The 11,178-nt window shown below is 33.2% G+C and overlaps 1 protein-coding gene across 7 annotated transcripts in view; it reads right to left on the bottom strand.

The window, feature by feature from the left end:
* The window catches only part of LOC106669300 (cyclin-dependent kinase 12), an 18,265-nt gene extending 7,288 nt beyond the window's left edge, over positions 1-10,977 (bottom strand). The window contains exons 1-8 of one of the 7 annotated variants that reach the window (XR_001340918.2): positions 10,588-10,977; positions 4,339-4,388; positions 3,122-4,271; positions 2,686-2,856; positions 2,594-2,608; positions 1,360-2,141; positions 1,169-1,299; positions 930-1,110 (exon numbers count right to left, since the gene is read on the bottom strand). Coding sequence is in view for 6 of the 7 variants with exons in the window: in XM_024228689.1 (XP_024084457.1) it covers positions 930-1,110; positions 1,169-1,299; positions 1,360-2,141; positions 2,594-2,608; positions 2,686-2,856; positions 3,122-4,266 (2,425 nt within the window). In the remaining variant the exon portion in view is untranslated. Of the gene's footprint in view, positions 1-929; positions 1,111-1,168; positions 1,300-1,359; positions 2,142-2,593; positions 2,609-2,685; positions 2,857-3,121; positions 4,272-4,338; positions 4,416-10,587 lie in introns of all 7 variants that reach the window. The other 6 variants (XM_024228689.1, XM_014398685.2, XM_014398676.2 and 3 more) reach the window with 6 other exon arrangements.
* Between the last annotated feature and the right edge of the window lie 201 nt (positions 10,978-11,178).

Here is an 11,178-nt window from a genome sequence, read left to right as displayed (position 1 = left end):
ATGGAAAAGTGATAATTTTTGTCTTGTTTTATGGTTACGGGGCAGCATAATTATATACAAAATAACTGCACGAGACCATAAATTTTCTCTTCCTGTATTTTCTAGAGCAATGACCATAATCTGGGTAAACATTGCTCCCAAATGTACAGGTTTGTTTTGTAAACTGTTACCATTTGTAGAGAAACCTGTAATGAAAAATATTTTAAAAATCCAATTATAGAAAAGCGATAAATGTTGTCTAATTTTTTGACTTGTTTTATGGTTACGGGGCAATATAATTATATAGAAAGTAACTGCACGAGACCATAAATTTTCTCTTCCTAAATTTTCTTGAGCAATGTCCATAATACAGAATATTGCTCCCAAATGAACAGGTTTAGTGGAGATAATCTCTGAACACTGTGCAATGTGAAAATGCAAAAATTTGTATGCCTTTCACTGAAACTCTTATAAAATATTAATGATTTAATATTGACATTACAATTTTATTTATTTAGATAGTTGATTCCTGTTGAATTCCAAATTATCAGAACACTTGTGTAATCATGTTTTATTCTATCAATAACCAGAAATGAATACCAAGTTTTGATAAAGCAAAACAATTTATTACAAGCTTTTTATCTATTATTTTGAGTTGGAAACATTTAAGAACTGATTAGTAATAAGTTCAGTTTTTGTCTTTAATATTTATTAGCTTTTACAACAAGAAAATTAGAAGAGATCATACTATAAGTTAAATACTTCTTTAAAATAGATTCTCCAGTAAGGAAAAAAATGGTTTTATTCAAATATATTTTTCAACAATATTTTTAGCTTTTATTAAAAGAACAAACTGTACTTAACTCTTTTATGTGAATAGAAAAATATTAAGATTGAAAAGCTTTGTTAATAAATTATGAGGAAATAACTTAATAAAAGGTAAGACATACCTTGCTGTCGGTCTTTAGCTTTATAGACTTGACCGTAGGTGCCTTCCCCTATGAGAGCTATTACTTCAAAAACGTCCACACATCTTTCTCCCCAGGTTTTACTAGCAGGAGTTGGTTTAGTTTTTCCTTTATAGAGAATCTTAGGTCGTGTCAGTCGTCCCACTGATTTTCTTGCGATATGCTGTATGCACAAATAAAGTATGTAGAGAAATGAATTGAAATGGGTATAATTTTTTTACCCCACTCACAGCTCTCATTCTTTGTTGAAGTGCTGGGCTACTGGGTTGAGTGGCCATTTTTTTTGTAAAACTGTGAGGTGGTGTACTACTAATATCCTCTTCAGCACTGAGCTCTTCGGCACCAGCTACAGCTTAAAATTTCAACCAAGTAAATACCAGCAACAGAGACCATTTTTTAATATGAATTATACCTGGAAGAGGAAGGTCTCTAATGCTCTTTTTCCCTTGAGGAACAGGTTTGTCAGAGAAAGGACTGGGAGATCCACTTGGAGGTGAATCTATGCTTTCTAGATCGTTTTGATTAATACCAGGAGGCATAGGAAGTTTGGGAGGATGGAGATTCTTTGGTACTCTACCCTGCGGTGAAGTGATCGGAGGAGCTTCATCCACTGGCTGCATTAGCTCTAGAGGAGGAATAGGCGGAGGAGGTATTTCAGGAGGAAGGCAATCCGGTGGAGGGATCGGAGGTGGAATGAATACTGTTGATGTCAGAGGATTCAGTTCGTCTCTAGTGGCATCATTTGAGTCCATCATTTCGCAAACAGTTATTTCATCTTCGCCTTGAATATCTTCACATTTATCAAATTGAGAAATGACCTCTGGTTCTTCCTTCGCTTCGACCGAATTTGAATTTTCTTCAACTGTCTCTTTTTTTTCTGCAAGTTCAGCCAAACGTTTCATGGCAAGCTCTCGCATATTTCTGTCTTTGACAAGTTCTGCAAACAGTGATGTCTCACTCATTTTGACTTTAGCAGATATTTCACGGACTTTTCTAAGACTAGATGGACTATGGGAAGGAGATCGCGAAGGACGGCTCTTCAAGCTTCTCTTATGCATTGGGGAACGACTATGTCTAGCAATTGGAGGACTTCTGCTATGACGGACAGGTGATCGACCGTGGCTTAACATATTCGGGGGACTTCTTGATCTAGTCCGTTTCCAACTCCTTGACCTCGATACTGACCTTCTCACTCTAGAAAAAAAAAATTAGAACCACTTAAAATCAATATGAAATAACACTCACAATTTTAATTTCGATCTTTACCATTTTTAGCTTTTAGTAATACATCAATAATTACATTCACTAACAGAAAAAAATTGAATTGTCTTATGTTGTTAAATCCCATCATTTATTAGTAATTACAAGTAATTACCATACCATTTGTTTAGTGAAAGTTATGAATAATAACAAGTAATAGTACTAATTGAAAGAATTTATGATTCTAGGAATAAATATAATAAGAAAAAAATTAATATTAAATAAATTTAAAATTCTAAGAAATATGTGGCATTGAAAAGGTGTGAAAAATGTTATATATTAATTAGTTTGAAATGTACAAATGTATTAAGAAAACAAAAAAATTTCATGCATGAAAAAAGTTGATACCACACATAATGGGTAGCAGTAAAATAAAAAATACTCACCGAATTGTCAACATCCTTGATTTGTAAATAAACAAACTGTATTAAAAAAAGTACAGAACTTAACGGTATTTTATTTCCAAATTTAAACTCACCTCAATGGGCTCTTGGATTTGGACCGGCTATCGTGATGCCGTCTTTTCTTATGTTTGTCCCTAAGACGCTCTCTCTTCTTTTCACCGCTCTCTCTTTCCTTTCTCCTCTTTCGGCTGTGTGGTGATTCGTGTCTGTTATATCTACTAGGAGACATTTTGTCCCGAGTCCACCTAAAAAACAAAGAAAAAACAGTAAAATTAATTTAATACGATATAGTATTAAACAATTTTTATTGTCTTTTTGGAGATAACAGCCATTTAGGAAGATCAGGTGTTGGCCAAACACTGCTACATTATAATTGTATAATTGAATAGCTGGCTAGTCGTCTGATCCTCATAATGGGTAGAAAAGTCAAATAAATTATATAATATATTACAAAAAAGACCAATATATTAAAATAAACAATTTTATTTTATAAAAATATAATTTTTTTACCTCCGGTCTTCTCTTTCATAAGAAGGAGTCTGCCTCCTTGGCCTAGAAATCGGCGATCTTGGAGATGGAGAATGTCTCCTTGAAGATCTTGAATGCTTATCAACATCATATCTAGAAGGAGACTTCCTTTTGTGTTTTTTCATGTCAGAAACTTTTTCAGAATGTCTATGGTTTGAGGATGAAGACTTTAAAACTGGGGAATCTCGATGCCTTTTTAATGAACTGTCTCTTTTTTTGTCTCTGTCCCTACCCATATCAGGGCTTGATTCCGGCCCAAATGGACTAGGTGTTCGATGAGGTCTCTCACCTTCTTCTAAACTTCGAGAGGGTGAAACTGGTTGAGGAGCACTTCGTCTATTGGATGAAAAGCTTGGCTGAGGAGGTGGATGTTCTTCTGTGGGTGGAGTATGGGGAGAAGGGTGGTTTGTATTTTTTAAGTCTATATCACTTGCAGAACGGGGTGACACCGCTGAAGGAAAAGATGATCCATTATTATTTTCTATTCGTTTTGACTGTTTAATTTCTTCAAGTTCGTCGTAATAATTAGGGGCATTAAGTGAAGAATGTGGACTATTATTCATAAAATGTATTAAAAATAAATCTGGCACATGGATAGGCGATTTATTCCTTTCCCTACTTTTTTCACGAGATTTCTTTCTTTTTTTTCTCTTATGACCAGGACTGTGTTTTTTACTAGATTTCTTTGACTTTTTTTCTTTTGATCTACTGTACGATATGGGAGAAGGTGATAGCTTTCGTTTTTTTGTTTTACTTTCCAAATTTCCGTCCCAATTCCTTCTAGAATCAACAGAAGGAGACGGTGAATATGTATCTCTGGAATCTGCAGAGAGTCGATAATGAAAACGCTCTGGTATTAAAGCCGGAGCAAATTCTAAATGTCCACTGTCTTCACTTTGAATTTCTCCAGCCTCAGGGCTGGATAATTCTTCAGAACTTACATCCGAGTACTCGACTAAGGGCTTGACTAACTTTTTGCTCTCTGAACTCTCTCTGTTCTTTCGTTTTTTCTTCAGCTTTTTCTCATAATCTTTAGACCGTTTCTTTTTATCACTTTTTTCCATTTTGGAACTAAGCTTTTTCTTTTCCCGCACAGACTCTTTGTCAGGTCCATCATAGCTGGGCATTTCGCCTGTAATAGATCAAATTCATTATTAAATCAAATCATTACTTATTTACATAAACACAAATAAACGTACCTTTTTAAAATTAGAGGAATCTTCATGTCAAACACTCTTCGTAATGATTCCTGCAATAAGTTCTGCAAGTTAAGCAACTTTTAAAACATAATTATATTTCAATATTTAAGAATTATTGAGGAAACAACAAGAACATAGGAAAGGAATGATTTGTGATGTCTGGGAGTGTGCTATGTTAAAAGCAAAATTTGAAACAAAAGCAATTTTTTGGTGTTTTAAGCTAAAAGTCGTGACATGATTGACACTATCCTTTAAAGAGATAGAAATATAATTATCCAAAAAGTAAACTTTAAACCAATATAGTGTATTTAAATTAGTGAAATAATGTTTTGTTAAACCCAATGTATCAAGGATTACAAGCGAATATGTGAGTTAATTTATTTTTAACAAACACTAAAACATAAAATATTTGTATAATTGGTATTTTCAGAATAATTAAGATTCCTACTGCAATTAATTAGTTGACTAAGACAGAATGGAGCATATAAATTAATTTAATTTATTCCTAACCTGTTAGGTGTATTTCATCAATTATTTATTATTTATTTACAAATATGCTTTTTTTAATCACTGTGGTTAAAAAAAAAAAATAAATAAATAAATAAAAAAGTTGATTCGAGATTTTCTTTAACAGTAAGAAATCATGCTGAAAACAATTGACTTTTCCTTGTGAAATTTCTTCTTGAGGTTTGCAGAGTGATCTTGTTCTCTTGTTAGTCTTTTTTCTTTTGAGCAATTCACATATTTTTGCTTAATTATTTTAAATAGTTGTTAGTAAGAGCAGAAAAATTTGAATGATTATAAAAAGTAATCAATTTATCATCAGTGAAATAATGTAGACATTATAAATAAAATAATCTTTTTTTTTCAGAAACATGTTTTGTTAAATATAAGAGAGAAAAATTAACAAACAATCCAATTTGGCAACAATCATATCTAGTTAATTATTTTTTATGAATTTTTGTGTTTAACTTGATTTTTAATACCTCAATCTGCTCTTAGAGCAATATGTAGCACTGGCAAGTAATTGCCTTGCTTTAATGGAAAAAATGTTATTCGTACTTTGAAAGCAGTCTGTGAGACCATGGTTTCTTGAAATAACTAAGAAGATTGTTACAACATGGCCAGGAGGAAAGATGCAGGACATGTGTCATACCGCATAACCAAACAATTAATTGAGATGTGTACATTCAGAACTTAACCAGATTATACCAAGTACAATTGAAGAAAAAAAGTCTAACTTGTTAACTCAAGAAGCACTGTTTGTACTTTCTTTTCATTCAGCCCACCCAATAATAACTTTTCAAAATTTTCACTGTAAATAATCCAAGGACTGACTATATTTTACTTTAAAGGAAAATATAATCATTAACAAACCTTTTATTGATATAAAGTAATTCAAGTGCAAGGAATTATGCGATCAGCATAAAAAATATCTGAGAAAGTGTTGTGTTCGTACAACAGTCGTACGATTGGACAGAAAATGACTGGGGGGGTTAAAAATTAATTTGTAAAATTGAGCCAGTTAAGCAAATATTATTTTTCAGTTTTTGCAACCACATAGGTGTGAGGATATTTAGAAAAAATTTAATTCCCCCAATTGTTAAACCAAAAAGAGGAAATGGCTGGGTCCAAAATTTATTTATAAAATAATGCCTGAATTGTTAAATTATTCCAGCACACACGATTGTTCAAGATCGAGAAGATAATTCTTGCAATTTGCTATTTTGGAGTGCTTAAAATATTACATTTGTTATTTCTGATTACCATACTATTGGGTTGTCCGGAAAATAATGCAGGATTTTGGTATTAAACAAAAAAAAAGGAACTAGTTACTTTAAAGCAATGTTCTTTAATCAAAATAATTTCCCATACTCTCAATACATTTCTCCCAACGTGTTGGTAACTTATTAATTCCGTCTGAGTAGAATTCAGAATTTTTAGAATTGATAAAGTCAATAAATGCATTTTCCAGTTCCGTTTGATTTTTGAATATTATGTGTTGTAAGTAGTGGTCCAGGTGTCTAAAAAAATGGTAGTCAGTAGGCGAGAGGTCCGGAGAGTAGGGTGGGTGAGGCAAAGTTTCATAGCCAAGCTCCAATAATTTTTGTGACGTTACACGTGACACATGTGGTCGAGCATTGTCATGCAACAAAATGGGCCCTTTCCGATTGACCAAAGAGGGCTTCATTACTGCCAATTTCTGATGCATGGTATTAATTTGGTTACAGTATGATTCAGCATTGATGGTTTCGCCAGGATTTAAGAAGCTGTAGTGTATTAAACCAAATGAAGCCCACCATACCGTAACCATTACCTTTTTTTGATGAGTTGGGGGCTTTGGAAAATGTATTGGAGCTTCTCCTTTGTCGAGCCACTGTCCAGAACGTCTAGTGTTATCGTAGAGAATCCACTTTTCGTCACATGTAACAATTCTGGCCAGAAATGGGTCATTTTTGTTTCGACAAAGAAGTGATGCACAAACATCAAAGCGCTGATTTTTTTGGCGATCGTTTAATGAGTGTGGAACCCAATTTTCGAGTTTTTTCACTTTTCCAATCGCCTTGAGGTGGTCAGCGACGGTCGTTTTACTGACTTTGAGTTACTCTGCAAGTTCTCGAACAGTTGTTTTGGGGTTTTCTTCCACCACTGATCGCAGAACATCATCATTAAGAGAGGAAGGCCTTCCACGACCTTCTTCATCTTCAAGGCTGAAATCTCCCTCCCGAAATTTTTTAAACCACCTTTGCACAGTGCACTCATTAACACAACCCTCGCCCCAGACTTGGTTAATGTTTCTAGCCGTTTGGGCTCCGCTTCGGCCGAGTTTAAACTCGTAAAAGAAAATCGTACGAAATTCTCGCTTTGACATTATAAGGATGACTGAATTATTTCCAAGTAGCGGAATGCTACAGAGGTAAACAAACAATATCATTTGGAAGAGGATTAATAAGTGTTGACATTCATACAAATGAGTAATCCTGTAAACGTAAACAGAATATTTTATATAGATTTTTTTTAATGAAAACTTAAAATCCTGCATTATTTTCCGGACAACCCAATACTTGACAAAAATAATAAATAAATGTATAAATAAATTAAAATAAGTGTACTTTTACTGATTTTTACAGATTAAAGAAAATCCAGGTGGTTTTAATACCTTCCAGCCTAATTCAATAGGTACGTATCAGTAAAACAAGTTACAAATTTAAATAAATTTATTAAATTGTTTCAATAACTTATCAGTTGCAGAAAGATTGCAGAAAATAAGTTGTGAAAAACTATTTCCACCCATGATAAAAATGTAAATGTATAAATAACTGGCTACAAAGAATTTGTACGTCATATATTGATTATACTCAAGAAAATTATTAAATACATGTATAATTAATTCAGTGAATATTTATAGGTCAACAATAAATAGCGTAAAAACACTGTTATTAATTAAATTTTCAAAATTTAAAATATTAGACTGGGAATAACCCATGTCCAGCAGTCTTCTTCCGAGGAAAATATAATTACCAACAAACTTTTAACAAATGGAAGTAATTAAATTAAGCACAAATAATATTTTGTGATCAACTTACAAATACATACCCTAGAAATTACAAAGTTTTTATAACAGAGTTGTACAATTGGACATGAATTTCTGAAAACGACAACTTCAAAAGTAATTAATAAAATTATGCTTGAAATTGTCAAGCAAGTATGTATTTTATGTACTGAGGTTGGCATATCATCCACATATCCCAACCTCCAATGCTCTGATGTTAAAAATACTTTAAAACACGATTAAAAGGAAATGACATCAGTGGGCAGCCACAGAGTTCTTATGTATAACGAGCATGATCAATAGGATGCTCATCATTGGTTTTGAAACGTAGGAGAGAGATCATATCCATCTAAGAATAGGCCCTACTTGTGCTATAGCAAATGCGGAGAGAGATTACTACATGTGTCCCTCTTAATTGAAGAGAGTCATATAGCTTGACTCTACATAGAGAGTTGCTCTATATAGAGGAATGCCACCCAATAAAAGAATTATGCTTGAGCACAGGACCGAGAATTTGGGTCCCTGTTCTTTATTTTTCAAGGAAACAGGGTTGGTTTTATTCTATGAAGTACTGATAGATATCTTGTTTTGTGTATATTGAGAATAGGATGAATTTTTAGAGTAATTGTAGAGTATTGAGTACCTCATTGCCCTCAATAGTATGGGTAAAAGGTGATTGAGGAATATCGAGTACTCTTTTCTTCTACTTGAGAGAGGGTTAGTGATTTTAGATTTAAAAACTGAATACATTGGGACTGAAATGGCCAAAGTTTTTGACCCTAGAAGGCCAAAGCACTAGAGTGGATGCTTACGAAACTTGTTAGTGTTTGTGAGAATTATGAGATGAAAACGGGTTGAGTGCCCACACTCTCAACACGACACACAAGAATGGCACAATTACACAGAAGACAAACACTTTGAGCCCTGAAGATGATCTCAATAAAGATCGAAACGTTGGCGCAATAAAGAAAATGTTTTTCTGAAACCTATGTCACACCAGACCCCATCTCACGATTTCTGAATAAGTGTAAATTAAAATAAAAATGTCTTTAATTGATTTTACAGAGTAAAGAATATCCCAGCGGTTTGACTCCTTTTCAGAGCCATTTGCAATTACATTAATGTGAAGAGAGTTTAGAAAACAAGTTTAATACCACTGAAAATTTATCGATCAGCTATAAATAGTCTTAAAAATATAAAATTGTGATTAATAACTTTTAAAAACTTAAAATTTTTAAGTATCACATTAACCCATGATAGTGTTCTTCAGAGGAAAGATCAAAATCATCAACAAGCTTACAATTGACAGATGTAATTGAATTAAGCTGAAATAAATATTTTATGTCAGGGTATGGAAATTCCATGGAAGTTAGTGTTTAGACAACGAGTCACAAATTTGGATAGAAACGTCATCAGATGGTAGGGTTCAAAATTAAGTTATAAAATCACGTTCAGATATGCCAGTACACACACATTTCAAGCATGAATTTTCAATTTTTGTAGCTACATAGGTCAGAGAATAAGGAAAATATAATTTTTGCAATAGGTTAATCTCTGGAAAAAAAAGGGGGGGGAGGTGCTTCAAACATGACATTTGTTATTTGTAATTGATCATATTAGTCTGAAAAAAAAATTGTTTAATATGTATAAATTAAAACAAAAATGACTTTTATTGATTTTACAGAGTAATAAAAATCCCAGTGGTTTGATTCCTTTTCAGTCATTTGCAATTACATTAATGTGATCAGAGTTTAAAACAGGTTCAACAAGTTTAATAAAAGTGAATATTTATCGATCTGGAACAAACAGCTTTAAAAATATAAAATTGTGATTAATAACTTTTAAAAATTTAAATTTTTTGTGTCAGATTAACCCATGATAGTTATGGGTCTTCTTCAGAGTACAACTTAATCATCAACAAACTTTTAACCAACAGATATAACTGAATTAAGCTGCAGTAAATATTTTGTGTGTGGGTATAGAAAATACCGTGGAAATTAGTGTTTATCCGAGCCACAAATTTGGACTGAAATGTCATCAAATGGGAGGGTTCAAAATTAATTTATAAAATCATGCCTGAAATTGTTCAGCTATGCCAGCACACACAGCTCAAGCATGGATTTTCAAATTTGTGCAGCTACTTGGGACAGATGAGAAGTTAATTTTTGTAATTTGTTAATCTCCGAAAAAAATTGGAAGTGCTTCAAACATGACATTTGTTATTTGTGATTGATCATATTAGACGGAAAAATATTGTTTAATATGTATGAATTAAAACAAAAATGTATTTTATTGATTTTACAGAGCAAAAAACTTCCGGCGTTTTTTTAATCCTTTTTCAGACCCATTCAATAGATACTCAGTAAAATAAGTTACAAATCTAAATAAATTTCATTAAATTATGTCAATAGGAGATAAATATGATGAGAGTGAGAATTCCGTGAAAATCGAGTCGCGGCCCCGGATTTTTGACCCTGTCAGTAAATGCGTGAAAATGTGCCGTGCGGAAAATGATGATGGGAAAAAGTGAAGAATGTGTTTTTTAATAATATTTCGAGGCCATATTGGAAAATGGGACTATAAATCTATATTTACTGAAGGTTCCAAAGGGTCTCTTTGCAGAGGGTTAAAGCGGCCGTAATAAAGCTAGATATTAATGAAGGACTAAAATGTTACAATAAATAAAATAAACTCACCGATAATCGGCTGCAATCGGTACGGAAGTTAAATCCGTTCTTCTTTCTACACCCTTCGTCCTGCGACGGGCCAGTTTCTCCTCACAAACACAAAACGAAAAACGTGGGGTTAAAATGTAATAGTTCCGCTCCGATTCGGCAGTATTATCAATTGAAATAGTAAAGAGGTAAAAGCGTCTCTCTCTCTCTCTCAGTTTATTCTTTTATTATTCAATTTTCTCTTTTTTCTAGTTTGGTTCGTTTATGATTTTCGACTTTATTCTTTCTGTTAATGAACACGTACTATGTGTTCGTCCATTTTGACTGTGCTACGAATTCTCAATATTTCTCGAGTCGGAATGGGCGAATGGGTCCCGATCGCTTTCTACAACTCGAACAGGATTGTCCCTGACGTCACGTCCATCTCGATTCTGTCTCATCGATAACGACAATTATTAATTTTAACAATTAAAATATTAACGATTTACGCCGGTGGGTCCTAATTAAAAAAATATATTTCACGATCCGACTAGTTTTTAACAAACGGGGCGGCTGTCTTTCGAACTTTGCCTGTCGAATTGCGCTTCACTGACAGCACCGGCCCGTCGTCGG

Source organism: Cimex lectularius, unplaced genomic scaffold (assembly GCF_000648675.2).
Source record: "Cimex lectularius strain Harlan isolate CLEC.00 unplaced genomic scaffold, Clec_2.1 scaffold147, whole genome shotgun sequence".
NCBI lineage: Eukaryota > Metazoa > Arthropoda > Insecta > Hemiptera > Cimicidae > Cimex > Cimex lectularius.
The sequence above is the reverse complement of the archived record's forward strand: the minus strand, read 5'-3'. Positions and strand labels throughout refer to the sequence as shown.